The 17,499-nt window shown below is 40.2% G+C and overlaps 1 protein-coding gene across 1 annotated transcript; it reads right to left on the bottom strand.

Moving 5' to 3' along the window:
• Positions 1 to 5,689: 5,689 nt before the first annotated feature.
• On the bottom strand, positions 5,690 to 10,333 carry LOC128490368 (dead end protein homolog 1-like). The gene is made up of 7 exons (XM_053462222.1): positions 10,319 to 10,333; positions 8,628 to 8,745; positions 7,733 to 8,194; positions 7,101 to 7,523; positions 6,353 to 6,489; positions 6,228 to 6,262; positions 5,690 to 5,756 (listed from the first exon to the last, which is right to left on the bottom strand). Exons 1-7 carry the CDS (start codon positions 10,331 to 10,333, stop codon positions 5,690 to 5,692), a joined length of 1,257 nt encoding a protein of 418 aa, XP_053318197.1.
• Between the last annotated feature and the right edge of the window lie 7,166 nt (positions 10,334 to 17,499).

The raw sequence follows: 17,499 nt of genomic DNA, 5'->3' as shown, positions 1-17,499 counted from the left end.
GGACCAGAGCTTTAGAGAAACATCTGAAGGGTGAAAGAGCTGTGAATGCAAGACCTGATATAGCGCTCACGGCTGATACCTGGACTTTTATAGTAGATGGAGAATCTGGAGAGGTGAACACGAGGAATTAGAGCATCCTCTTTAGCTGGACCATGAACAAAATTTCTTCCAATTCTTTAACCCCATCAATCCCCTATGGACGTACCGGTACGTCCAAAAGCGCATTCCAAGAATACCCTATGGACTCATCCCTGCTGCTGCACAGACCCCCCCCCCCCAACAGCAGAAGCCGGAATCACCGGCTTTCTGCTGTCTGATCTGATGTAACAGCTTCTGCCATGATAGCTGGAAAGCTGTTACATTTTAGACTTCACTGCTGACGTAACCCGGAAGTTCATCGGAGGACAGGATATCCCCTGCAGGGGATGTCCTGTCCTCCGATGAGGCACAGACACTGCAATCTCAATGCACGTCTGAGGACCTGCATAGAGAACACATTGTGATCAGTGCAGGGGTATCATGGGGAGAGGTGTGAGAAACCATTAATAAATTTCTCATTCTAAATTTTCAGCTAATCATCCAACTATGGTATCAAAAGAAAGCTCCATCTGTGACTGATGGGGAGAATCCTTTGGCTTGGAGGATTTCCTGCTCAATATTCAGGCCATTAGGTGGAATAGCTCGGGTCACATGACCTTCAGGTGCTCCGCTATAGAAGCCCTGGCGGAAGTACCCACAGCAGCAGAGGTTGTCTGTGCGCATCCCACAGCCAGTGAACGTTTGCCTGATACACACAGACAACCTCCTTTGATGCCGGCACTTCCGCCGGGGCTTCTATGACAGAGCACCTTCCGGTGCCTCTGGCCTTTGTTCCAGAGGGTGTGTTAGGGGTGTGGCTCTACAAGGCTTGTTTATGTGACTGTCATCATTGTAAAATGCATTTTATTTACACATTTATAATGTTTTTATACACATTATTGGAACTGCCAGGGCTGCAGAACACTGGGATGTTCAAACACATCAAGCATGCTGGGGTAACAGAGAGATGGGGGGGCTTTGGGCCAAAAGAGGGGGGCAGTTTGGAGGTATGATCACTTGGCGAGCAGGTGACCAAATACTTGAATAGTGGTTTCAATACACCAAGAACGAAAGCATTCATTCGGATTATTTGCGGCCAGCAGGTGTCAGAAGCTGCCATGACGTAATTACAGCATTCTCTCCCAAACTAAGTGTACGATGGGAAAGGGTTAACATGCCCCTCCCAATAGTTACATTAAAAACAAACACAATCCCCAATAGCATTAAAAGTAATTTTAGCACAAAAAATGCGAACCCAGTGCGGGTACTTAACAATTTATGTACCACAATGCTCGCTACTCTAGGTTAATATTTATCTTCGGTTACAATCACCCATAAGCCCTGCTTTTTGAGAGGGGTGTATTCAACGGGTTAATGCAAAAAGGGGTAATACTAGACTTCTTTTAGAAAGCGGAAGGAGAGTCTAGTTACCTGGCTCTCTGTGTCCGGCTCCATATTCCCCAAGCCCCCGGTACCCTCCATGTCATCTATCGTATATCAATGCGCTCGAATGCTCGCTCGGCCTTATATAGAGTCCGGAACCCCTAGAAACTTCTAAGGCATGATAATCACCCAATCACAAAATTGGTATCTAATCAGCCAATCACTAGCTTTTCCTGCAGATTGATTGGCTAGCTCAACAGTGGTCCTCCTGCATATATGGTATGAAATTAAACATTATTGCACCTCAAAAATCAACATATTTCATTTGATTTATAGTTTTTTTAAATAGCTGGAGCTCCTGATTATTTGTGAAAAAAATGTTTATTTAGATTTTTTTAAACCCCAAAGGAAGGCTAAGAAACAAGATGTCAGCTGGCTTCATATATTCAAACAAGTTAAAAAAAAAAGATGGGTAATAAACAGTTTAGTTATCATATTATATCTGTAACAGGTTACACACATAACAAATACAATGCCAAAATAGGCATAAAACTAAAAAAAAAAAATCTACATTCACTCAACTTAGAAAAATAGCATCCTATGCCACGTTAACCCCCTCAGTACCGAGGGGTTTTAATACCTTAAAAGCCATATTTTTTTGCCATTTTTACCATATGCCAGTTTAATCAGAATTCACCTTTTTCCATATTTGATGTGCCCACAACAATTTAAAATCCTTTTTTTTCAGTAACATATAACAATGGGTGCTAATCTGTAAAAAAAAAAAAAATCCTATGCAAAAATAAGAAAAACAATTGTACATATTACCCTATACTGTACTGTTTTAATACTAGTGGCTTAAGGGATTTGAAAATAATAATTTAAAAATATTTATTTTTACTTGTTTTGTATTACTAGGGAAATAGATTGTCAGGGCAATTTTTTTTAAATCATTTTTTAATTTTATTTACATTTTCATTGCACTCGAGATAATCTCATTATGGTCGCATCACTGAGCTCCATATATTGTTTATTTAATTAATTAAAATTTTTTTTTTTTTTTAAATCCCACTTTTTAGATTTCCCCTCCCCTCGCTCTGAACTCCCCTCCACTGATCAGCAAACACGGCACCAGATTTCCCAGGGTGGCCCTATATGTGAAAAATGTTTTCAGAAATACGTAGCTTCTGAATGGGACAACCGACGCCATTTGTGGCATCCATGTTCATGCGCCCAATGGCTCACTGTGTTTCGTTTGGCTTCCAGGAGGCTTCCAGGTCGCCGAATACAAAAGGATCATGGGAAACTTGCATGAAACAGTAGGATGAAAGTAAAAGTGTAATAATTATGGCACTCCCCCCCTACACAATAGGATACCTGTGTTGTGGGTGTGGCTATAGTCAGGGGTGGGCAAGGTAGAGCTGAGATTGGGTGTTTCCTGGAGTGTTGGCAGCTGAAGGATATCATGCCACCATCTTCCTGGCAACCATCCTGGCAACCAAACTCCATAGAGAGGCTCCATAGTCCCTGCGCTCTTCAGCCTGTGTAGAGTTTACTTGGAGTAAGCATTGAATGTCCCATGACAAACCTGCCTGTCCTGTCTTAAAGAGCTGCCTATATGACATGTGATGTATTTTTTTATATATATATATATATATATATATATATATTTGTCTACACTTCTTTCCACTATGCTTTTTTTTATACATTACCATTCCATACCTCCCAATGTCTACCCCCTGCGCCGAGACGCCGGGGACAGAGGTTGGGAGTTTCGAGTCCCACTGTTCCATCGAGCTCGGTGGGATGGCAAAGTGGGACTGTTGGGAGACATTCTGTTTAGCAGTTTGCTCACACCTTACCAAAGTGAATCAACTATTTAGCGGGCCGGTAAAAAAGGGAGATCACTGATCTACCCAGCAGATCGATTGACAGTATTATTCGATCGATCAATAAATATAATATAAAAATATATAATAAATATTTATATAAAAACAAGTGTCAAAGTCCTTTGTGTAAAAAAATTCCTCAACGTGTTTCGCCTACAGCGGCTTCCTCCTGAGGATATTGATTGATTGAATAGTCACCACAGTCTACACTATTATTGTTGTTTTCTTTTTTCCCCCTTAATCTTACATGAGCGCCCTAGAGTGGAAGTGATTTTGTATAGTTCAACATTTTGGAGAGTGTTATTATAAGGTGGCAGTTGTGAGACAATAACGGGAAGTATGTTTCTTAGTATTCATTTTTTCACATTTATTAACACTGTTTTGTGGAGATACTGGTACTCACACTATATAAGTTTATGGGTACACTATTCCCAGGAAAGGGGAATAATCGCTGAACCGGCATACCGCAAAAATGTCAAAATTGCTCCGGGACTTGAGGTACCAAAAACCCTGGGACTGAAGGGGTTAATGTACATGTTTGGAGCAGAATAAACAAAACACAAATATAAATAACAAACATAGCACAGAAAACAAATATAACATAAACATACCCTAGCAAACAAAATGTAACATAATATAACCTAACAAAAACAGAATAACAAACAGAACAAATATCACAAAACAAACAAACATAACTGACCTAACAAACAGAAAAAACATAATAAAAAAAAACATAACAAACATAGCATAACAAATATAACATTAACAGAAAAAACATTATATAACAAACATTATATAGTAAATATAACATAACAAATATGACATAACAAATAAAACAAACATAACAAACAAACAGAGGAAACATTGCTACTTTGGTCTAATTGGTGCTTGTATTGAAGAAATACAAGCAATCCTCCAAATAATATGTTCATACAGAATGTTATATTGTTGGGAGCACCGTGACCAAGTTACCGTGTTCTTTCTGGGCTGCTCTGATTTGAAGAATGGTTTAATGGCCCCGTTTTGGTTTCAGGTGGAGGTGGTTTGCATTGACTGGCACAGAGCTCTCCAGCTACTTAACAGAGTACATTCATAATTATTATTTGGTAAATTTGGTGATTCGTACATAGGAAGCCCCAAAAACGAGGCTAAACCCCCCACGAATCGGACGAAAAGAAGCAAAAAGCTCCCAAACAACGCACAGACAATATTTATTTGGACAAAATGTTTATTTAACAATTATCCATAAAGAATGAACAATCAACCGTGCTCAGTTTTAGAAGTGCTGAGTTGACGCTGCTCCCTAAATGTTAACAATACCGTGTTTTAGCTGGATGCAAATGACATCACATATACATTTTCCTTGCATTTCGATTTCAATTGTTACCCAATAATCCATTCAAGATCATTTTGTATTCCTTACTTTCATAAAATGTGTTAATTCCATAAAAAGCTGCTTGCTTGACCAATCTCTTTAATCATTCATGTTTTTGACATTTGAGTACCATCCATAAAATGTATGTATGTGAGTATTAATTATAAGTCACCACTTTTCATGTTAATTGGGAAACTGATAATATGACCTAAGTACGAACATGTCCAGCCCCCCCAGTCCCACCACTTCCCACCTTTTGTCCTCCTTTTCTATCCCCTCTTCCCCTGATCCATCCCAGTTCCTCCAGTCTACTATACGGTGATGAACATAGCCAAGGAGTTCCTACACATGGCTATAGGGACCTCCGAAGGGGATCTAAATGAAGACGGGCAAAACATTTTAATACTACCAATAAACAGAAAAAACACTTCAATGTAGGAGTATATTTTGCTCAAAAAGTATAAAAAATTTACTAAAAAATAAGTGCACAATTATTGCAGGGCTTGGCTTACAATAAACAACCAGTATAAGTGACCTTAAATATAAGATAACAAGAAACACAGTAATAACTAAATAACAAAGCTTCGGACAGGCCATTAACGATTTCCAATGGGAGACAGAAAACATCCGATACCCCTGAAGTCTCCAAATTTAATTGCTCTCCAGGTTAACGCCTAACTGGCCATTTAAAACCCCATTGTACAGCGCTGTGGAATATGATGGCGCTATATAAAACAAAACAGAACAAAATCATTTAAAGCCTAGTTGGTCAAGGCTGGCCGGAAACAGACCAGTGCTGCACACATCGATTAAAGATGAACTCCCATCATAGATGTATAGATCAAATGTTCTGAAATGTAGCTTTTACAAATAAACTGTGAGCGCGCATGTAACTCCATCCTCTACTAGAACAGTAGGAGTCGGGCGCCTAAATAAGATGGGTTCTTGCATTTGTTGTCCGCTTTTAAACTGCCACAACTTGCTCTTTAACCTCTTCAGATGCCTTCTGAATATCTTGCATCAGGTGCCCCCTGTGAAAAAAAGAAATAATGAGAAAAATAATAAAATACTGAATTTTAACATGGTTTGTACTTTTCAATTATAAGCACATTCACCAGAGTGCTTAAAATACATTTAGCCATCATTTCCACTGACTGGATCCGTTCTATGCTCCTTATACAGTTCTCTTTGATGAATGTGCGTTGAAGAGGGATGGATAAGCGTCTTTAGCGAATATTATTTGATTATTTGGGCATGTCGTTAACTTCACCGGTGTGTGTGTTGTTAGGAATAATAAAGTCCATGTCCTCTTGGAGTAAGATACGTTTTCTTTTGACATTTCATTGATTTCGTTTTATAAACCGAAACCCTTTTCTGTTTACAGAAAATCCATTTTATAGGAAAAAAAACATTTCTGCATCTTTTACAAATAAACACGGTATATATATGGTCATGATGCAGGTAGATTAGGAGAAAAGAAATGATGCTGTTTTGAACCATACAGAATCACCGGCTGGGATACTGTCTCCACCGTGTCCTTCAATATAATTGTGAACGAAAACACAGGCAATAAATAAGTGAATAAAAGAAAACCAAGGAAGAATAAGAAGTATTTACATACACTCACCAACGCTCTTGTGTCGCGCTCCCCATCCCCTCTTCCAGTTCCTGCTCCCCGGTGATTGCGGACGGTTAGGTTCTGGTTTCCCGGCAGTAACGTGGCTGGCTGAGCATCTCTGGGTTTTTCTTGTACATCGTTTCTGCCTGTAAGGAAAGACAGAGACCCGTGTAAGAACTTTTTACATTTTATTTTTTGAGAGCCAGGGATGAGCTTTATGAACACAACTTACAAATAAGGGAACCCCGCCAGCTGATTAAAATATAAACCACCCCTCTCCAAATTCAAAAGATATCCAATGTAAGAATTCTGGGTAGAGGCGTTCAGATAATGACATGTTATGATGTCACATTTTCATTCCTTAGTCACTATTACATGGGCTACCTCATTTACTGGGCTTGTTGTGTTCTCACACCTGTGAACTTTTTCCAAATTTCCCTCACTTATTGACCGTTCATTGACAAAGTTGGACTGGCAATTGGGGATTTGCCCCATAAACCCGTCTACGGTGATAGGACCAGATGAGGTTTAGCTGTACCCAGGTAGAAATAGTGTTTCAAATCAGTGCCGTAACAGCGTTCGGTGTCGTGCAACATCTCTAGCACCACAAAATATGCAATTTCGGTTTTTGTTATATGTGCATGTATATTTTTACTCATAAGGGTATATTATTATTATTATTATATTTTATTTATGTAGCGCCAACAATTTACGCAGCGAGTGGCAATCTAGTACGCGAGAATTATTGATTCCTTACTGATAAGCGCCTTCAGTAACGCCTCCAAATGTAGAGTTCTCTGCACCATAGCCCATGTGTCACGGCTCTGCATCTGATCCGTATTCCACCGGTTCCTCCACGCGTGTCCAAGGAATCGGGAGACATCCTCTACTTCTGGGCCATGACTGTTGGAGATACGTGGGGTGAACTCCTCAGCGCTGCTGGGTCTGATGGCCACGGAAACCGGTGGTGTTGATGCAGTCTGATGTGAGAGTGCTTTAATAAGCTGCCCGTTTTCAAAGCATCCACGGGTGTCTGACAGCTTGTTATCGGTGTTCGGTTTTCGATGCATGGAGCGTGGCACATGGAAGCCGAGCTGAGGACAATTACTTTGAAGGTAATGTTTGACTTCAGACTTCAACCAGTCCACAGTAAGCAGATGACCGCGTATAGGCTGCAGATCTGGGACACAAAAGAAAAGCTTAATAAGAGAAACAATACCGCTAAAGGTCAAAGTGACAGCTTAGTCTCTAAATTTAACATTTTATTCATAAATATGTACTTTGGTAATGCTGAATTAGTTCCTGATCCAAGAACAAGCGTATCTGTGCCAAATGCCCACAACATTTTAAACACTACAAGCACAAAATAACAAATTTATTATCGCATACCTTGACATATGTTTTTTTTAGCCACGGCCGCTGCTCTATGTGAGCGATACTTCACTATCGCCAGGTTTACATCTTCCTTTGCCGGACTCTGATACAGAACAACCTCTTCCACGCCTGATGTGTTCTCCTCCAAGAACCTTTCTACGGCTCCGTGGTCCAGAAAAGATGGAACGCCATAAAGCAAAAGTTCACACTTCTCAGTGCTTCTGCACACCACAATCTTATGGCCAGCTAGAATTTCATAGCCGTTAAAAGCAGCTATGGCAGCAAAGGCCCTGCGCTTATTCTCATAACGAGCATAGGCAAACCCTCGGTTCAGACCGCTGAAGGCCATCATCAACCGGAATTCGTACAGTTTCCCAGCGCGCTCGAAAAGCGGAATTAGCTTGTCCTCGTAGATGACCTGCGGTATTTTTCCAATGTATATTTCCGTGCCGCTGCCTGGAATTTCTCCACTCCAACCTGTTTCACGAGAAAGCAACCATTAGGAAGTTGTTCTATCTTTAGTAAAAAGGATGGAATAAACAGAAGACCACAGAGAGTGGAGACAAAAAAAAGGTATATGGTCAAATACCATAAAAAAATTGACTTACAGAAACAAGAGGTGAGGAGGGCCCTGCTCAAAAGAGCTTACGATCTAGAGGGATTAGAACCTTGATATGTTGAGAAACCGAATCTGATGACAGATAAGAGCCTCAGGATAAGTCTAGTCTGCCCATTAATCCTGTTGTAGGACTCTCAGACTTCACTTGGTCCCTGGTCTTATATTCAGGCATGTATGATGTATCATTTGGCCAAATCTACTTAAGTTGGTTTGTTCTGGTCTTTTTCCCCAGGGATCAGTGAAGCACCTGTTGAAGAGCAGGAGAAACTAGTGTGACAATGGGACACATACCTGGAGGTGGACCGCCATATTTTCTTTGTCCATTTACTTGAATAAGACTCGCATTGGTCACCTTCATCCATGTTATAAGAGCCATTTTATTATCATCGTTTAACCCGTTTAAACACACCTGAAAATAAAAGATAGCACAGATATTCAGCGTGAATGTGCAACTTCAGGGAACGGGGTCAAATGTATTGGTACGAATGTCTGAATATTCTGTTAACATCCTGAACACCACATCTGGAATGCATGGACACATTCAAGCCCCGGACAGCCATTGTAGTCACACAGATACCAGCCATCTTAAATGATATTCACCATGACAAAACTCGAACAATCCTGGGGCAAAGAGATAGATTTAGGGCCATGATGACCATGCGCGCTAATGGGGTGCCACCGCCGATCGCTCCAGGCATAACACTTAGTCTTAGATTTAGCTCTCTTTTCAATTGATGAATACGGCCTTAATCTTCTATAACCTAAAGCGGCTTCCATATGGAATGATAAATAATTAAACACAGTACTTTATGGAATCAGCAAAGTCATGTTCAGCTAAGCAAGCATGTTTCTCTACTACAACTCCCATCAAGCTCAGGCACCATATAAGTCTGGCCGGCAAGTTTAATAAAACTATGTCAACAATTTGAATTGCTAGATTGTCTCTTTTTTAAAGTAAGACAACATGGTTATTATTTGTATAATAGAAATGTTTCTGTACTACAACTCCCATCATGCCCAGGCACCATATAAGCCTGGCCGGCAAGTTTAATAAAACCATTTCAACAATTTGAGTTGCTAGATGTGTTCATTTACAAATAACATAACTCGGAAGCCAAACATTCTAAAATAAACAAGAGAATAAACAACAATGATTTGCAGGATTATCCACCCTCTCTGGCCCTGTGGGACATGATGCAAATATACATTGAAAATATGCTGGAAAAATGTAATTTTTATTTTCTAGAGAAAATAAGAGGGGCAAAACATAGTTACAAAAGGGGGATGAGTGATTTAGGGTGCGGAAAGCAGATATCACACATCAACTTAGGGATGGTTAACCTCAAAACTGTACAGCGCTACGGAATTTGATGGCGCTATATAAAACAATAAATAATAATAATAATAAAAGTCGACATACAATAAAAGTGGAATTGATCATAGACTGCTTGATTGCATAAATGTAAAAGCACATGTAAAGTATGATTCACACTATATAATCCAGCAGAATACCTTCTAAATAGTGAGGTGCACTATAATAAATAATAATAATAATAATAATAGGAAATATAATATATAATATAGAATAACAATAATATATTATTAATGTAAAAACAAATAATTACTCTTTAAAATTTCATTACCACGCCTTTGGCACATGTACTAAAAACTTTTACTGTCCAGATATCGAAATCCACTTTAATAAACAACTCATTTCTATAGAATGTAACCATTTTCTGCTCAAAAAAGCTCCCCATGGATTGCTCCTCCCCCTCCTTGCAACAACAGTGTTCATTTAGAGCAAATCCATATTAAAAATGTATTATAAAATAGAATTTAAAAAAAAGAATCCAATTTAATTTTAAAAAAAAGTATATATTTAACAGTTAAAATGTGTTCAACTCTCTTTCCAGAGATATTAAAAAGAGAAAGCCAAATAAATTCCCATGCATTTCAATCATTTTGGATGTATATTTATTTACCTGACTCTGGTCCATGTTGTTGAAGCCTCTCCTCTCTTCTCTTCACTTCACTTCACTTTCACTCCAATTGTGCACCAGTTCCAGACTTTATATGGGGTCCTGACACCAGAATATTCTGGATATGAACCACCCAGTGCTGACAAGCTCTCCTTCCCCCAGGTTAATTAGCATTTCTTTAAAGCCCCCTCCTTCGTAGAGACAGAGAGGATTGGAAATGCTGATACAATTCAGAAAATGGGATTTGAACCCAAAACTGATTTGGAGTTTAAAACTAAACAAAAGGAATTGGAGACGGCTGATCAGAAGACATGATTTGATTTACATCATTATAATAAAGATCTGGAGGAACAGTGAATTCCAAAAAAAAAGTCAAACAACTGGACACATACAGGAAACATGTTCCCATCCATAAGATCATATATTATATATATATCAGATTTGCCTAATGATCCAGATATTTTTTGTTTTCTTCTTAGCTTGTCTTGGATGGCTTAATTGCATGTTCAAATCCCCCCACTCTATTAACCTCTACCACTTCTGCTGGAAGACTGTTCCACTTATTGCCACCCTTTATATAAGGTATTATCCTTTCACGTTACATCTATGCCTCTAGTTTTAGACCTATTATCCGTCGTTTTGGGGTAGGGCAAAAGGGGCAACTGCCAATGCGAAGCTGCAGCAACAAGGGGCCCATAGACCACTGAAGAAGTGTTAGCGTTTGATTGGGCTGGCAGTCATAGAGCTGGCCTCGACCCCTTTATGGTTAAAGATAGCACAGCCGTTCTTGTAACATTTTTGAAATGTATCTCCCTTTTGTAATTTGTATTTTAATAATTTGAATCCCTTTCCTCAAGTAGTAGGAGTAGTAGTAATAGTATTAGTAGGAGTAATAGTAGTAATAGTAGTAATAGTAGTTATATCTGTTCATGGAGAATCTCTGTGTGTTTGCAGTGATGCATCCTAGTTGGCCAAGGCATGAATGATGTAGTAGTAGTAGTAGTAGTAGTAGTAGTAGTAGTAATAATAATAATAATAATAATATCTGTTCATGGAGAATCTCTGTGTTTGCAGTGATGCATCCTAGTCGGCCAAGGCAAGAATGATGATGATGTAGTAGTAGTAGTAGTAGTAGTAGTAGTAGTAGTAATAATATCTGTTCATGGAGAATCTCTGTGTTTGCAGTGATGCATCCTAGTCGGCCAAGGCATGAATGATGTAGTAGTAGTAGTAGTAGTAGTAGTAGTAGTAGTAGTAGTAGTAGTAGTAGTAGTAGTAGTAGTAGTAGTAGTAGTAGTAGTAGTAGTAGTAGTAGTAGTAGTAGTAGTAGTAGTAGTAGTAGTAGTAGTAGTAGTAGTAGTAGTAGTAGTAGTAGTAGTAGTAATATCTGTTCATGGAGAATCTCTGTGTTTGCAGTGATGCATCCTAGTCGGCCAAGGCATGAGGCGGCAGGTCCGGGGGGGGGGACCAGTCCAGGGGGGTGTCGCAGCAGGTCTCCCTGATACAAAAACAGTACAAATCTAACATTAGCCCAAAACTCTGTAAAACTGTGGCGTAAGGGACATCGGGTTATTTTCGTGCCAATACCATACCGTGTGTAAATCGCTTCTCCCCATTGAGTACCTGAGAGAGGGAAAGCTTGGCCCTCTGGCCTTAAGGATTGGGCTTGTATTACGGAGCCCAAGGGTTGCCATTGTGTCCCCTGGTGCCGGGGCACTCGGCATGCGAGTGGTGAGTGGTGTGTGGGGGCCCATTCCTTTCAATGTTCACTCACCCAGCAATGGCACAAATCACACTGAATTTTGGATTGACTTGTTAAGATTTTACACTAAAAAGGCCTGAGTGGAGTCATGGCCTCAAAGACTCGGTTCTGGTGAGAGGAGAAGGCTATATCTTTCAGGCCACCACTCTTTTCTGGAGACTCCAGTGGTTTTTCTCTTTGCGGGCCATTTTTAGGCTTTGGTCTGGCAGGGAAGAAAGGGGCTGCCTATCCTCTTGTTGGACTGTGGCCCCTGAAGATGAAGATTGGTGACCTGGTCACCACTGTGACCCCACCACTTTTAAAGCACCAACCATGATTTTTGTTTTCACCATGACTGGGAGTCACAAGATAATATGGCTTCAAGGATAAAAAAATATATATATTTTGTGTAAATTCAGTGTCCTTCATAACATACATGGAATCTGATGGCAGATAAGAACCATTTAGGCCATCTGGTGTGCTAATTTTTCTAGATGTAAAGATTTAGATTAGCTTTATGCCTGTGTATGGTTAAATTCTCCTACTGTATTAGACTCTACCACTTCTGCTGGGAGGCTGTTCACTTATCTGACACCCTCCAAGTAAATTTAAATTAAACATCATTATTCAAGGTACAACAGGAGAAACAATAGATCAAATGGTATAGGAGATAAAAACATCCATGAGGTGTGTAGGATGTAACCCTGAAGAAAATGCTGATGTGTATCAGCTTTGTAAGGGAGCCCTCTGTGTTTGTGTCCTCAGAAGCATCTGTAAGGTCTTTGCTAATGCTTATGATGCCGCAAAGGTGCCTTACTTTGGACAAACAGAATGAGCACAACTACTACAAAACTACATACTACCGTGATGTGCATACACAGTGGCGACTCTAGAAACAATATATAGGGGGGGCACACAAGATGCCACAGTCAAACTGGGGGGGGGGGCATTAATAATTTCCACCATTAAATCATACCACTGAAAAAAACACACACACACACACACACATAGCAGGTATAGATCAACACATTAACACACAAACCCAACTTTGCATGTATAGATCAATTGAAATTCACTTGTGATCTCAGCACTGAAGGTATATATCAAATAAACAGAATCAGACATACAAATCCTGTATTTGCAGGTATACAATAATAATATATGAAATGTAGCATTGCAGGTATAGATCAAATAAATACATGGAAACAGCATTGCAGGTATTAATCAACTGAACAAGACATACAAACCCTGTATTTGCAGGTATACATAAATAATGGATGGAAACATAGCATAGCAGATATGGATCTACAGAAGAACACACAAACCAAGCTTTGCAGGTACAGGTCAATTGGAATTCACATAAAAACACGGCATTAAAGGTATATTTAAAACCCCCTAAATTACAGGCATAGATCACAGGTTGCACACCCCAACCACACTGCCCACATAAAACCTGGCCAGCACCCAGATAACACACATACGATTTGCCATCTTTGTCCCATATACACCCTGCCTGTGCCATCTTGTTCCCCAAGGCTCAAACATCCTGCTAGTGCCATCTTTGCCCTTCCACAATTATACATCTATGATACACACAATCACATTAACTCATGCTCTCCCTCATTCAGACAATTCATCCACATATTAACTCATGCTCTCCCTCATTCAGAAAAATCATCCACATATTAACTCATGATCTCCCTCATTCAGACAATTCATCCATTTTAAGAAACTACACCCCTTGGAGCTTCAAATGAGGGGCTACATGTATTTCTAGGACAAAAGTTGAGTGCACAAATAATGATGGAATATGTCGCTTTGGCTTGAAAATATGTTTTTTTTAACCATAACGACATGTTCATTTGTGTCTTGCGCACTCCAGGTTTGTACTAGAAACACATACAGCCCCTCATTTGATGCCAAGGGATGTCGTTTTTGCAAATGTGTACTTTTTGTGCCATAATTTAACTTCCTACGTGAGCAGTAATGCCACGTCAAGGTTTCAACCCTAATTACTGATCATTCACACGCCTTTCATATCTCCATTCACTCACAGAAGCACACGCCATTCTTTCCATACATTTACTCACAGTAGCACACACCATTCTTTCCCCTTACAATCCGAAAGAAATGATGGTAAAGGGAGAAAAGAAAAATCACTTTTACAGCAAAATAAGTTTTGCAGTAAAAATGCAAGGCGCTCCAGGGATGAGATGGTTACTCACGTACCGCACAGGCTAAATGGCTGATTTTAATAATATTTGCAGTTCATCAGGATTTCAAAAATTGCCTCCCTCTACCGTTGGCTAAATTTAACCCCATGATCAAAGGGATCATAGGATTAACAATTAGTATCGGCCATTTTTAAAAAGGGAATGTGACTTTTTATAGCTATATGATCGCTGTGGTAACATTGGCTACCACAGTGATCATTTAGCTAGAATACTTAAACTTTTTTTTTTTTTTTTTTTTTAAAGTTAAACTACTTTATGTTTAAATAATTTAATTTGGGGGTCTCTAGGCAATTTTGATTTTTTTTATCTGCCTTTAGAGACCCCCAAATCATTTTTTTTACATTTTTATTTCTTTTTTAACTTAATATTTTTTATTCTTTTTTTACAATCTATATACCGTTGGAAAGGTGAGGCGATTCCCTTTCCAACGGTATATGTTGGGGGTATGTAGCTGCTTAGATGCCTGAGATACAGGCATCTAAGCAGCATGCCCCCATACCTCTTTAACTGACAATTGTCAGTTGTTAATAAAGTTGCGCGGTAACGTCATCGCGTCATTGCGCGAGACGTCACCGGGCAGATCGGGTGGCCCCGGTGATGCCCTTCAGTGTGAGGGGCAGATCGCCGGGGTAGGTGGTGATGGAGGTCCACAGACCTCCATGAAGGTAAGATAGTGCTAGTGACGGCATGGTGCCGTCGTTAGCACCTGACTGGGACTGCTAGCGACGGCACCATGCCGTCGTTAGCAGTCAAGGACTGTCCTGGGTGGTTACAAATTCGGCGGGGGGGCAACAGGGGGGGCAAGGAATAACCTAGGGGGGGCAATTGCCCCCCCTTGCCCCCCTGTAGCGACGCCACTGCATACATGAGAACCCTCCGGGTTTCACTCACATTGGAGTGGTGTTGCTGCGCCCCACTCCCTGCCCCCTCAACGCTAGCTGGACCACCCACTGCTGTCCTTCAGTGCATTAGATTGATGAACTGAAATATATACACGGTATTGGCCCTAATATAGAGCTCACTTTCCCCACTCTTTAAAGTGGGGGTGCGGCCTATATTCGGGGTTTAGCGCAGGGATGCACAGTTCGTATCGCCCAACATCCGGGACATGCAGTTCCGGGCGTATGTTTTTTTCCCCAGATCCCCCGCAGTGTTGCAGGGGGCCTGTATCCTCCTCTCCGGCACCCGTGGACGTCTGCGCGATGCGCGTAGACAACCTCCGCTTCCAGCACTTCTGCCAGGGCTTCTATGGTGGAGCACTGGCGTGACATAAACTTCCGGTGCTCCACCATAGAAGCCCCAGCGGAAGTGCCGCAGCAGAAGTTGTCTACGCGTATCGCGCAGACGTTCACTGGCTGCGGCAATGCGTGTAGACAACCTCCATTGATGCCACGTCCGCCGGTGCTTCTCCGTCATAGAAGCCCCGCTAGACACCAGGGAGTCTGAGGGCGCATTGGTAAGTTGGGGGGTGGAACTTCTAGGGGGCGAAAAGCATATCTGGGGGCAGGTGGGCATTTCTAGGGGGGGGTATAAAGTACAGTATTTCACAAAAGTAAGTATACCCCTCATATTTTTGTAAATATTTTATTATATCTTTTATTGTGACACCACTGAAGAAATGACACTCTGCTACAATGTAGCAGTGTCATTTCTTCAGTGCTGTCACATGAAAAGATATAAAATATTTACAAAAATGTAAGGGGTGTACTGACTTTTGTGAAATACTGTACAAACAGAAAACCAATAGCCATTTTAAGGTCCCCCTTAATTCATAATGCACCTTACTTATAGATATGCCACTCTGCCCCCCTATATATATATCACATATGCTGACAAACTGTATAATAGATACCAAAAATGTTAAAATACATGTATAGGTGTATTTTTTCTTTCAAAATATTTTTTTCTTTAAAATAGCACCAAACTTTAATGGTGCGGCCTATATTCGAGCCAATACGGTATAGATGCTGTGCTATATGGCCAAAATATAGTGAGATATACGGTATATCTTCACAGACCTCTTTGTAATGCAGCCATCTCACAAGTTCAGCGGTTCAAAACCTCCATAATCTTTATAGTTAATAACCGACTGATAAATCTCATTTAAGGATTAGCCCTCTGACCGTATCCTTTAGTTTGGAACCTTTGTTTAGCTTTAAACCCTGAATTATAGACATCCCAGCATTGCCTAAAGACTAAACAGATCTAGAATGTAAATGTCAGCTATCTAAATGAAATTATCAAAAGCCTTAATTAATCATTAATAAACAGATTGTGTTTTGACTCTGTCATATATTCTATATTCTGTATATCCTACAGAGACACTTAAAATATGTAAATGTGATTGGTACCTACAGATATAGACTCAATTAAAGTGAATATAGTGAGTGAAAAACAGAAATGGGCTGAAGGTATTAGAAAGGAGGAGATGCCTTCAACCTTGATGTGCTTATCTCTAAACACTAACCTGGTGAATACTGCATGCAGGGGGTCTGCGAAGACCCCAGTGCGCATGTGCAGAACGCGGACAACATCTAGGTTTGGTAAGCACTGGATTTTTATTTGGCTTTTGTTTTGGAAGAATATTACTGACAGAGTACGGTAATATTCATTATGCTATAGTTGAAGGTGTGAGACTCACTAAAGTGTCCCTTTAATAAACCCCATTATTTGTGAATGGTAGTGAAATAGCACCTGTGGTACCCAGCCACTGGTGGCTGCACTCTAAGCAAAAGTACTATCTGGATCATCATATCTCATGCATACATTTAAAACAAAATTAGATATAGCACTAGAATATACGTCAAGCAAATAAATCATTAAATCAGGCATAACGTTCTTTCCTCTGAAGGTTAAGTGACAAACTATGAATGGGACAAAAGTTCACATTGTTTTAAACAATATTAGCATTTAACAGTACTAAGAATTTATAAAGCTGAATTTATTTACAACTCGCATTTAGCTAATGAGTGGAACAGCATCTTTACTGTCATTATTCCACGTAGAAATAAAAGGGAACTCCCACCAAAAATATTGTGCAGTTTTCTTAAAACTTTTTTTTTTGTTTGAAAATGTATGCAAACAGCCACATATTAACCATTTGCATGTGTTCTACAGAGCTGGACTGCCCATCTGAGACACCGGGCAAATGCCCTGCGGGCCACTGGCCAAAAGCACTGCATACTTACCCTCACTGCAGCTTGAGTGGC

Source organism: Spea bombifrons, chromosome 4, assembly GCF_027358695.1.
Source record: "Spea bombifrons isolate aSpeBom1 chromosome 4, aSpeBom1.2.pri, whole genome shotgun sequence".
NCBI lineage: Eukaryota > Metazoa > Chordata > Amphibia > Anura > Pelobatidae > Spea > Spea bombifrons.
This window is presented reverse-complemented; position numbering and strand designations above follow the sequence as displayed.